Raw genomic sequence first — 12987 nt, 5'->3', positions numbered from 1 at the left:
TCAATTCTGATATTGAGAATTAAATAAATGTAAAATACAGATGAAAATATTTACTCCTACCATTTTTTTACAGATTAAAATGTTGTAAGAATTATACCGCCTCTCAGGTTTATTTTCTAATTCTTACTTTATTATCATTTCTTAGATTAAGTTATAGATATTTAGGTGTTAATTAAACTCTTCTAGCTTATATGTTATCGGAAATGCAATGAACATAGATTTCACAATGTATAAATGAAAAATAAACCTGAAATACCTTTTTGAAAAACTGCATAATATGATTTCTCAATAAAATAATTATCTGTTGTAGCATTCAATCATGTTAACCACACTGTCGATGCATATTCTAACCACGTGATATATGATTCTTCACCTCCAACTTCTGGTGCAATAGAAGTTGAAGGTCATCGATATGTTGCTGCTCATTCCATATATCTCCGCTGGTCTGGTATCGAGGACGATGAGAGTGGAATACGCAAAATAGAAGTAGGAATAGGGTCACACAACAACTCACCTGATGTCATACCGTTTCAAGAAGTTGTTGATAGTGCCGAGATTAATGGCGATGGCATTACCCAAGATGGACATACCTATTATGCAATTGTCACAGTGAGATTGATTAATCTTCTATAAAAAAAAACGAGTCAATATTGCGGTGAATTAATTTCACTAAGCATATCCATGCACAACCGTAAAACATACATGAATCACTTATTTTCATTAGTTGCATAGAATCATTGTCAACGGGTTTTAAATTCATATGCATCTGCCATGTCCATAATAGTTTAATTGTATTCATCGGTGTTTTTTTTTTTTTTAAATCTTATAATTGTAACCATTAAAAACTGTGTTGATAGTTTTACTTAAAGAAATTTTGAATTTGCATTACAAATGGTAGCTGATTTTCAAAGAAATCATTGCAGTACTAGGTTTTACCTCTAAAAACAACTCGCACTAGCGTATTTGTGTAAAAATTTCATCATCGTCCAAATAATTATGCGCTTGTCGCTCAAATATCCCGATATCGATAGGTCATTACACAATGTGGTTCTTCAATCCAATTACACGGACACTGTTGTAAATGTACTCCTTCAATTTACTCTTTTTAAATTTTATTTGATTTTAGCAATGTTTTTTTTACGGTAGTTAATGCATGTCTATGCATTTTACATTCTCAAGGCAAGGATGTAGATGGTGACTCATACTATATAACAGTATTAGACTTTTTGATGTGTTAAAGTTGCTTTAATTGTTAACAGAACAGCTTTTTGAATTGTCCCATCAAAGTTAATTTGTTTTTTTAACATTGTTAATACAGGCTACAAACGGAGCTGGATTAAGGTCTTACACTGTGTCTTTGCCCTTTGTTGTAGACAGCTCACCTCCTCCAGTGGGGCATGTTATAGAAACAAGTCCAGTAAATGAGGTATGATCACAGTTATAAAAAATGAATGATTAGCAATCTATATCACATTGACGATACTCATTACATGTAGCTTAAAATTTACCTATCGTTGGAATTTTAGCTAAAATGTTGAGTTTGTGCATGCATATTTCTCATAAAATGTTAAATGTCACCAGACTTGAATTTAAGTTGCTAAAAATGATAATGCCACAAAAAAGTTACTACGGTTGATTAGGACTTTGTTGTTTTGTTGTAGAAGGATAATACGAATCACATCAAATCAACGTTCATAAGAGTAAATTGGTACGGATTCAACGATCCTCATTCTAAGCTGACCTTTTACAAAGCGGGTTTGGGAACATCACTTAGCAAAGATGATGTAGTACCATTCACTAATATTGGATTGAAAACGTGCAAGTACTTCTTATTCTTGATTCAAATTATGTAGTGTATAAAAATTAATTTAATGATAATTATAATAGAAATGAAGTATAGTGGGATTTTTGTTTGTTAATTTTAACAGAGTACGGTATCAAATGAGGTTATTCATAGTTTTGCTTAATGAATTCTTTTTCATATTTCTCTTTTTAGCAATCACATGGAATCGATTCTTTGTTCATGGAGTCAGATATTATACAACAGTGATTGCTTGTAACGGTGCACGTCTTTGCACTTCAGCGACATCAAACGGTGTCGTCATAGATACGTCACCACCAATACCTGGCCTAGTTGTTGTGGGAGATCCAGGAAAGCATTCAAGATACCAATCGGACAGGTTAGTTTTATAGAGCGGGTCCATTGCTATTGGGTGGGACTTGCTATTGATAACTACATAATTCCTTTGAAAGCAGCTCTAGATCGTGTTCTAAAATTGCGTCAATTTCACTTTAAAAGTATGTTGAGTTATTTTCTTGCAATTCGTTCATACTACAACTTGTCCTAAACATACAATTATTATAATTATAAATCCAATTACAACATACCAATGAAAAATAATAAATTGCTTTGAAAAACGCCATTGTGAATTACAAAGAACACATGCTATTCCAATTAAAAAGATTTTAGACACAAGTAAATTATTAAGTATAGTCGGATATCATCAGTGATACAATGAAATTTATCTGATGATATGGCAATGGTTCTTTTATTTATAGGAAAAGTGTCCATGCGACCTGGATCGGATTTCAAGATCCGCATTCTGACCTTGATCACTTTGACGTTTGTATTGGAACATCAAAATTGTCATGTGACGTGATGAAATATGAAAACGTACAACTGGCGTCATCTTTAATGAAATCAAATCTAAATATGGCGGTCGGAGTTGGCCATTTCGTCACCGTCACTGCGTGTAATAAAGTAGGTTTATGTGCAAAAACAAGTTCAGACGGTTTTATCATTGACGAAACACCTCCAAATATGCTGACGAAGCCTTTTATTTATAACTTGCATATGGAAACTTACAGAAACAAGACATTAATTTCCGATCCATCATATTTAAAAATCATGTGGAAGTTCGAGGACAAGGAAAGTCCGATTGTAAGAACCTTAATCTCAATTTTCAGTAATCTAGATTCACATGTTCCAGTCGATGATGTCATTATATCAGGTGCTAATGAGTACACGATTTGTCTCTCAAGAAACGATTCATTACGACTAGGTGACGTTTACACGGTAAAGGTTACCGCCTGTAATGCTGCCGATTTATGTACCACGTCTTACAGTGACAAATTCATAGTCGATTGGTCACCCCCACAAATGGGAGGTTTTAAATTTCCGTTAAAATACAAACGCATCAATGGAAGTATCACCCTTTATCTTTCTTGGTATGGGTTTTCCGATGCTCAGTCTGGCATTCGTTTCTATCATATTTCCATCGGAACTACGTATAGCAATGCAGATATTGTAGAAGATTTTCTGGTTATACCAAAGCAGATAAATGACACTGATAACACAGAAATACCAACGAATAAAGGGGATCTACCGGAAAAAATAGTACTAACAATCTGGGCAGTGAATGATGCTGGTCTGGCATCACCAGAGTCAAAGGTGACTGTAGATGTTGTTCCTTTAGCATACGATAAATCTAAAGGGGAGCTCATCATACAAAAACACTCTTGCAATATGGAATTTTGCAATGTCGGTTGCACGTTATGTCATTGCACATGTGGCGTTGTTGGAAAGAAATGTGTCTCTAAAGAAAAGGATGACTGTAACGTAATTTCGTCAAAACAAGACATGTTGCAGCAACTACATTTAAATATCTCATTACGATCAGATGATAGATGGAAGAAAGCCACAGGTTCATCGTTATGCCTATACAGCAGTTGGATATACCAAAACAAATCATTTTCTTTCCAGAGGTTCGAATACAGTTTTGGAAGAAATGACTCCGGTGTCGGGGAAGGCATATACAATATGAGTATCGAAGACCCTTGGCACGATGTCGGTAAAAGACAACATGCTTTTTATTGTCTTCAAGATGGAGAACTGAGTCACGGTTCGTACTACATAGCGTATGTCCGAACATGGATATCTCAGGAAAAGTTTTTTATAGCAACATCCTTGCCAATTATTGTGGATCACACGCCACCTTTTATCCATAAACGACATTCTATTACCGATTCTTCTGAACCATGCGGAAAAGATGTTGATTACATATCCTCTCCCGGTAACATGTATGGTTGTTGGAATGGTGTATTTTCTGACGATGAAAGTGGCATTCTGGAATTTATCGTTTCGCTAGGAACGTCAAAAGGAGGTTTGCAACAAATAATTTAGATAGTAAAATCCTTATTTGATACGTACATGTAAACATAAAATTATGCATGGTGATCCGCAAAATTAAACACGGACATCTTTGTAACAAAGATTAATAGGTTCTTAAAAGTCCTAGATTTTCAGAAGATGTATGAACGTACATGTATTTCTTCCGTTTTACGACAAATGCAGTGGAATTACAATAGAGGTCAATGCATAATTTGCATAAAATACGTGTCGAATTACTGGACACTGATTCAAAGAAGATGATTAAAAGCTCTTGTGAAGAAGAAATATTAGTAATCACCCTGAAAATTACCTGAGATACTTATTAATTCTTTATCTTTTTTGTTATTTTAATGTATTTACATATAATGTTAGACAATTATAAAAATCTGCACACAACAATTTTGTTTAATTTATTCATCAACCTTATGAACTTTACTGAACAACTATTACTTTGCGCTTTGCGATGAACAATTTCGCCCATGACAGATACGGTAGCGTGCACCTACCTGTCATGGGCTGTCCGTCATAAAAAACGGCGAAAACGGAAGAACATATCATTTCCAATTCTTTTGTCGTAATTTATGATATAACCGCTCATGTTTGGTTTGGTTTCTAATTTTTTTATGGTTTGTTTCTGTTTCTATTTTTGTTGTAAATATTGTGTTTCTACGTCATGTAAGATTTTTTTATTTTTTTAATTTTTAGTTGATGATATTGTATCGATGTCTAAAGTTGGAACGAAAACGCAAATATCTTGGACAGGTATAGATATCAAACCAGGAACAAAATATTACACCAACGTAGTAGCAGTCAACACCATTGGTCTAAAGACAGAGCTTAGTTCCAACGGCTTTCTCCTTGATAACAAACCACCAACAGAGGGCGTTTTATTCAACACAAAACACCACAACAATAAGATTCATCAGTCGACTGACGAACCAATTTTTTTCTCATGGCATGGCTTTGATGACAAGCATTCCTTCATAAGCCATTACTTAATAGCATTTGAAGTAAACAACATATTAAAGAACAGTAGCGACTCTTTAGCATTCATGAATGCTGGGGATAATATTTATTTTCCTTATCCCGGTCAACCTGGACATGGTGACGTCATAACTGCTCATATAAAGGCAATTGATGCAGCTGGACACGAAAGTCGAATCGTCACTTCAGATGCGTTATATATAGACGGTACTCATCCAGAGTCTTTTGAATGCCATAAGTTTAGCGTTATTAAAGATACATTAATTCACAATATTACACAAAAGTCATTGATTATTTCTGAATCAGTGGCAAGTAAACCCAATGATTTGTTTCAAATTGTTGTCAAAGTGGACATAACCGAACTAGATTTCATGGCGCATTTATCCATTGGAGATATGACTATGTCATTACCATTTCTAAAAAACGCGGATAAATCAGTACTGTCAGAATATATTTACTTGGTGGAACAAACAGACGTTCAAAACGTAAACGTTACTATAGAGCTTAATGGCGTTAGAAAAAATGCAACTGTTTACACGAACATATCAAAATGTTCTGGCTTAAAAATAACCAAATTGAACACTGAAGCCGTAATAGCTCGACAAATATCTCAAGATGAAATATCAGTGTGTGTTCAAACAGTTGATACTGAAAGCGGGATCGGGAAAGTGTCCGTAGGCGTCGGAAGTATACCGCATGGATTAGAAATTTTAGATATGCGACCTTTGCCATTACATCGGCATGATGTCATTAAGACAAATTTTACCCACGGCATGACACTTTTTGTGTCTGCTCTAGTCCAGAACCATGCAGGTATGTCTGCTCTTTTTACATCAAAGCCTTTGGCATTTGACATGACACCTCCAATGATTACTGAAGGTGCAGTTGGGGCAATTTACAGCAATAACACCGATGATATGACAGTCGTAATCACAGCAAATTGGATGGTGTCTGATGAGGAAAGTACAGTTAAAACCTGTGAATATTGCATTGGTAAGGTTATCGATGATGAAATAATTAAAGTTTTTGTAGCAATTGCTTTATGCATGGCTTTTAGATTCTCGGTGATAATAAAAATGTTGAATTGTGATTTAACTTAACTTAATATATGCTTCACATGCTGTAGCCGAATACTGAAGTATGTTATATTCAATTCTGTTTAAAAATCTTTAACAAATTATTTAAGTTGCACTCCAGGTAAGAACCATGCAAAATATGATTTGTGGTTGGAAAGCCTACATATTTTTATTGTTGACATTTTGTTGTAAAATTTTACAGGAAAAAATAATAACGTGTTTACAAGAGATATTAGTTATTAGATATTAGATAAAAAATGTACCATAGGATTCAAAACTAAGGGAAGTAACTCTATAAGTGACACTGAAACACAAAAGCAACTACTGAATTATCGTTGTGAATTATCTCCTTAGAGCAGACAGATTGGAATAAATGATAATAAATTTCAGATTATAGACCCACAAAGCAACTTAATAACAAAAATATAAATTTGTTGTCTTTTTCGGATGTACCATATATTACAGAATTTGCACGATTCTTACAAAGACTGATACTTAAATTCCTTAAGAAAATTGAGATCTGTATGTTATTTGGAAGGCATTTGAACCATTAATGTCATGGCGTATTATTCTAAAACATGTCATTCTGGGTGAAAGACACACGTTTTCTTACATGTTTATTTTACAGGTACTTCAACAAAATCTTGTGATTTACTTAAGTTCATCGAGACACCAAACCTTAATGAATTAATATCTCCACCATTACAACTTGCTCATGGAAGTAGCGTTTACGTTAATATCCGTTGTGTTAATAGTGTACAACTGACTGAGTATGCAAGTTTAGTGCCTTTAGTTATGTCATATATGCCGCCAGTTTGTGCTGATTCGCAGTTGCACGTCACATCACCGGGCTGTAATAACGATAGCAGTCAGAACTTTACTTTTAGCTGGGACAATTTCAAAGATTCGTCGGGACTTAAAACTTACATTTCTGAATTACATTCGGACAAAAAACAGCTACTTGATAAGACTAAAGTTGGTAAAAAGAACTCTATAACAGTAAGCAATCTTGATGCAACAAAAGAAAGGAAATACACATTCACCGTACAAGCCGAAAATGAGGGAGGATTAATTAGTGAGACCATTAATAGCACTATAGAATTAGACTGCAGAAAACCAATTTTAACAGGTACACTTTGAATAAATCGTTCCTTTTTAATGCGTTTGTCTTATACATACAAACAATTTACAGACAACGAAAAACAAAACCATGCGATCAATAGCCTATTACCAGAACACTTTTTACGTAGGTAAAGACAAACTGAAACTCACAAGTGTTACGAAAAGTAACGCTTATTCTGAGATATAACATGTATTTCAGTTTTATTCTTTAACTCATGAATGCATTTCAGTGGTGATGCAGAGTTGATAATGAATAGCATACTATCAATTAATATTTTAATTTCTTTTGCATTTGCTTATGCCGATAAAAAGCAGAAAAACGTCAACATGTTTTACAGAGAACTGATAACATTGTTGTTATCTTCTTTTATTTCGCTCGGTCTTTCAGACTAAAATTATTGCTTAAGGAGGTAGACCTAAGGTAAGGGATACAACAATTGTAATCATTGAAACGTTTGTAGTCGGGCTTTTTATATTAATCTCATGTAAGCATCAAAGTAACTTAGATTGATTTCAAATGAAAGCTTGAAAGCTTAGGTTAAATTGAATATGATACAACCGTATCACTGATTTCACGATTTATGCCCCATATTCCAGGTCTACCTCCTTAAGTTGCTTTTCTCTAATAAAAGTCGTTTTTCCTTCAGGTTCCCCAATTGCTATTAAGCATTTAAGAACAGAATATTACAAGATAACATGGGATATGGTTTTCAGAATGAACCCAGTCATAACAACATTTGAAGTTTCAATCGGATCGACAAAAGAGAGTACCGACGTCCTCAGGCCGACTTCAGTACTAAAACCGTCGTTAGAGTTTCTTTTACCGGAAAATGTTAACGAAGTTTACATTGTTTTGATAGGTCATACATCTTCGAGAAGGTCATTGACCTTCAGACAATTTGTAATTATATAGCGAAGTGATGATCTGTATTGTGTCTAGAGATATTGCTATCCGTTCAATGTATGCATTATAAATATTTTACTGTTTATCACTTTAGTAGCCATTTTGCTTATAAAATGTATTCAGAACTAGTTAAGAGTTTTTTTCTTAATTTTATGGTGAAATGATGATTAAAATCATGCAACAATAAGCACTATCCGTCCAATTTTTCATAATATTGTTTCATATCAAGTAGTTAATTGCTACAATCCTAATAGTTGTTGGTTCTAATGGTGAAATGATGATTTTAATCGTGCAAAATTAAATTGTAATGTGTGATAAAGGTATTGTTATCCGTCCAATTTATTATGCAAGTACATTTTAACTTAAATGAAGTCAGGATGATACAGGCCTTATGAAAGTAGTTCAACCACACTGCGCATTTATGCACCTGTTCACAGTCAAGAGATGTTGAATTTTAATCTGTTTTTGTGTCATTCTATTACTATTTGGCTAATATTTTAAAGAATTGTCGTCGTTCTGTTACCTTATTTTGTTTTGCTTTTTTTTTTTTGGTGGGAGGGGGGTTGTTGTTTTTGTTTTGTTTTGTTTTGTTATGGGTTTTTTTGTTTTGTTTAAGAAAATGGTTTTTACTTCCACATCCACATTTTGGTAAGTTTTTTTAAGAATCAGGCAATATGTAAAAAATCAGAAACATGCTTGTCAAAACCCCACGGATCTTACAATATAAACTACTGGATGATTTCTGTATTAAAAAAAGTTATGTGATCTCTGCATCACTGGATTTGCTCAGAATTTTTTTCAATAGAATGATCATTAAAAAATGAGGTTTTTAACAGAGTTATCTTCCCTTGAAGTGTTCAGCTTCAGTGAATGTCAATGAAATAATAACTAAATATTCCTATCTTTTTTACCTGATTCAAAATAGTTTTTGTTCATACCATGTTTCACCCACTGCCTGATTCTTATACAAACTTACACTTAATACATGTATGCCGAATAAGATGAGAAAATTACACTCATTACAGTCATGTGTGCATGGGCATCAGGGCAGTGTATCAAACAAGTAGAATGTTAATGCAGTCATGTGTGCATGGTCATCAGGGCAGTATATCAAACAAGTAGAATGTTAAAGCAGCCATGTGTGCATGTGCATCAGGGCAGTACATTAACCAAGTAGAATGTTAATGCAGTCATGTGTGCATGGGCATCAGGGCAGTATATCAAACAAGTAGAATGTTAATGAAAGGTCAGGCAAATATTTAAAAAAAAATCATTTATCTGAATATATAATATAAATATTAGAAAAACACACGTGGACACTAAACAAATCTAAATGAGGGATAAGGTCTGAGAGTCAAACTAAATACAAAAAGTATTAAATATACATATTGTTAATTTCGATATAATGTACATGTATTTCAAGGAGTAACCCCTCATCAGCAGCATTAGATTCACATATGAAAGAAAATCATAATCCTAGACAATAAATTGTATACAAGAACTACTCAAAACAAACACTGTCGAAATAGGAAGCCGAATCAATCCCTGAGAGGTTCTACCATGTGCAATACAATGAACAAAGCCTCAATGTTTCATGTATTTTAAAATTTGTAATATTTAAAAAAATAATTAATATGATAAATAAAATCTGATATAATTTGGGATCAGACAAGTCAGAAAAATTACATAAATAGGTGTACTGGGGTCTGTTCCAAAATCTTAGCTACATTGTACCATTTAAACACCAACTTAACTGATAGCATGATTTTTGTTTCATTTTGTGTTTTGCGCGAGATATATCCATTCAGTTAAAAATGTCATATATTTTGTATGTAGAATTAACTCGGTTGATAAGTCATAGATTTATGTAAGTTTAAATATTCGTATCACAGATTTATTTCTTAGTAAGTGGAATGTTCATAGTTATCACAATTTTGCACGATAAGATATTAAATGTAAAACAAACAATTAAGAATTGGCAGTAATAAAAATTTTGTCTATTGAAAAATAACATAAATTTTCCATGTGCATATTGTTTAAGTGCAATAAACAAAATATACACATGGACAATTTATATTATTTTTTCAATAGACAAAGTTTTTATTATAGCCAATTGTAATAAATTAATTTTAAAACATATTTTTATCTTTAATCATGAGAAAAGTAGCTCTGAATTTAACTGAATAGGGGCGTGTCAATATTTGTTTTATCCATTGAGATATGGCAAAATTATTTTAACCAATCAGATTACAGTATTTATCTCAAATGAATTTATTTTATTTTACTCTTTACACTTTTATTTTTCTACCCTTAATGTTCATCGGATATGACGTTATCGGTCGTTTATACCAATAAGGATTTGGTCATAGTAAATATCTTCAATCATCATAAACGCGGTAAACAAATTAGCTAAATCAATTTTAAAGTTTAAATCTTTATCCATTCTTCTATTACTTATCTAATTCCTCTGAAGTATAAGTTATGTTAAAGTATATATGCAGATAAAATAAAATTACAAAGTCGTTGTTACTCCACAATCATTAGTTGTCGTTACTTGGACTGAACAAGATGGATAATGCAATTTATTTCCTGGGTCTCTTAATGATGGCTTCGATTTAATTGATATCAACATGGTTTTTTTTTTTTGGTTTTTTTTTTTTGTTTTTGTTTTTTTGTTTTTTTTTTTGTTTTTTTTTTTTTGTTTTTCTTTTTTTTTGTTTCTGATGAATTGTTCATTTTTAAAAGACAGGCACATACAAATTAAAACAGCATAAAAACAATTTCGAACGCAGCAAATTTGTCTTTAAATTGTTAGTAAATTGTATCCAATCATCCAAATCTTATATCAGGCGTCCTCTACTTCAATTCCAGTTCATTTTGATTATTTGTTATTTATTATAGTAAAGAGATTAAGTCTGTTAAATTAAGCGAAAGTTAAAAAAAATAACCAACGATAGTATTGACTAAACATGGCAACAAACACACAAATAAATAAACGTAAATTATCATTTCAAATTGCCTAAAAACAAAACCTATGCTTCATCATTTTGCCCGTGGGGCAGGAAAGGGTTCAACCTGTGTACCAAACTTGTGTTGGAATCGTACACGCTGAACAGCATCTGTCTTTTCTGTCGATGCACTGTAAACATAAAACATATATTTTGAAATTGAACTCTAAATTTTGCTCACATAGAGAAACTCAGGCTTTAATTGGACTAACTAACCGATAAAAATGTATTGGCTCGAAATAAAAACGATTTACGAGCGAGGCTTAGAATGGTACCGAATTTGTATATATCGTTTTTATCTCTACTCAATGTACAGTTATTATATATTGTTTGTAGGAAAGTGGGTGGAGCCAAAATGTTACCTTGTATAAATATACTGTCAGTGACCGTATATTACCAACAAATATATTGTCATTACTTTTTTTTGTTTCATTGGAACAATTGTGTTATAAAATTACTTTAAACCGATAATTATATTACAGTGGCCTGACGTTTGTCCCCGCCATCTATATTTATTCTTAAATAATTTTATTATCAAACTTTTACAAAATTACGTTAAAACACATTGCGTTGACAATGTTTTACAGCGTAATACCTTAAGGACGTTCCATGCTCAATTTTAAAATGACAAGCTTTCCAAACTTTTGGAATAGATTTGTAGACATTTGTCTTGGGAACAAAACTACCAAATAAAATTGTTGGTCAATGATCTAGTTTTCGAAATGTAAGAAGTTGAAATTTTAACATGTAAAACTTTTAATTTGGAATATCCCCATTTGAATTCAACGGACAGGATTTTTATTCTTTCATGCACAGCTACATATGAAACTCAACATTCATATTACATTTCATCAAAATCCTTTGACCGATTTAGGAAGAGTAGCGCTTACGATGAGTCCGCCGACGGTACTTATTGTCATTTATACTGTTGTCTATAGCTACAACGTAACATAGACAAGACTTTAAGCACGTGAGACATAAAAATATCAACTTGAAATCAAGAGTATTCGACACGAAACTTCACAAGTTGTGGTGAACAGAGTTTGTTTTCTTGATGCATGTTCAATATGAAAAAAAATATTTCCAAATGTTTATTTGAATATAGGTTGAAATAAATTACAAATTGTCCGAAACACTTCTGGAAATTTGGTCTAATATTAATTGTAACTAAATATTAAAATAGTGTAACAGAGGCTTTCCATTACTTACCAAGGCATGATTTACCATCTTTAAGTAAATTGAAGCCACTGTTGCATGAACAGCTGAACGAACCGTTGGTATTCTGACACATGTGTTCACAAACGTCCATATCTTCAATGCATTCGTTGATGTCTAATATATAAAATGTAGAGCATTATGATGTTTATGCCATTGATTAAGATGAAGGAGTAGAACATTCTTTCTAAATGAATAGCGGTAATTCATCGAATTCACAGAATGCAAAATATGAGGTAATTGCAATTTAGATATGAAATAATCATTCAACATCATGCATTGACGGCTTTGACGATCAGCATTCTGATTTTGTAATACGTCTAATTCCAAAACACAACTGCTTTCAACTGGAGATAATATTTCAATTTTGTATAGATGCATGAATATTTTGGTAGAACATTTTGGTTTTTGCTATGTCATATAATAAAAATTAACGCATCATCAAATTTTTGATACAGGCTTTTTAGCTCATTTATTGCAAATCTGCTGCCTGCATAGGACATAATG

At 32.6% G+C, this 12987-nt stretch overlaps 1 protein-coding gene across 2 annotated transcripts in view; it reads left to right on the top strand.

The window, feature by feature from the left end:
• Nucleotides 1–8385, top strand: part of LOC148607354 (uncharacterized) — a 21570-nt gene extending 13185 nt beyond the window's left edge. For both annotated transcript variants that reach the window (XM_088544230.1, XM_088544231.1), the window contains 8 exons: nucleotides 311–609; nucleotides 1319–1426; nucleotides 1662–1818; nucleotides 1997–2180; nucleotides 2560–4163; nucleotides 4877–6148; nucleotides 6860–7360; nucleotides 8001–8385. In XM_088544230.1, the coding sequence (XP_088400356.1) occupies nucleotides 311–609; nucleotides 1319–1426; nucleotides 1662–1818; nucleotides 1997–2180; nucleotides 2560–4163; nucleotides 4877–6148; nucleotides 6860–7360; nucleotides 8001–8266 (4391 nt within the window). In that variant the 3' untranslated portion in view covers nucleotides 8267–8385. The remainder of the gene's footprint in view (nucleotides 1–310; nucleotides 610–1318; nucleotides 1427–1661; nucleotides 1819–1996; nucleotides 2181–2559; nucleotides 4164–4876; nucleotides 6149–6859; nucleotides 7361–8000) is intronic.
• Nucleotides 8386–12987: the final 4602 nt, after the last annotated feature.

The sequence above is a fragment of the Perna viridis genome, chromosome 9, assembly GCF_037379345.1.
Source record: "Perna viridis isolate PV_CMFRI_1.1 ecotype Kerala chromosome 9, ASM3737934v1, whole genome shotgun sequence".
In the NCBI taxonomy this organism is placed as follows: Eukaryota; Metazoa; Mollusca; class Bivalvia; order Mytilida; family Mytilidae; genus Perna; species Perna viridis.
Note: the sequence above shows the minus strand (reverse complement) of the source record. Positions and strands in the feature narration are given on the sequence as shown.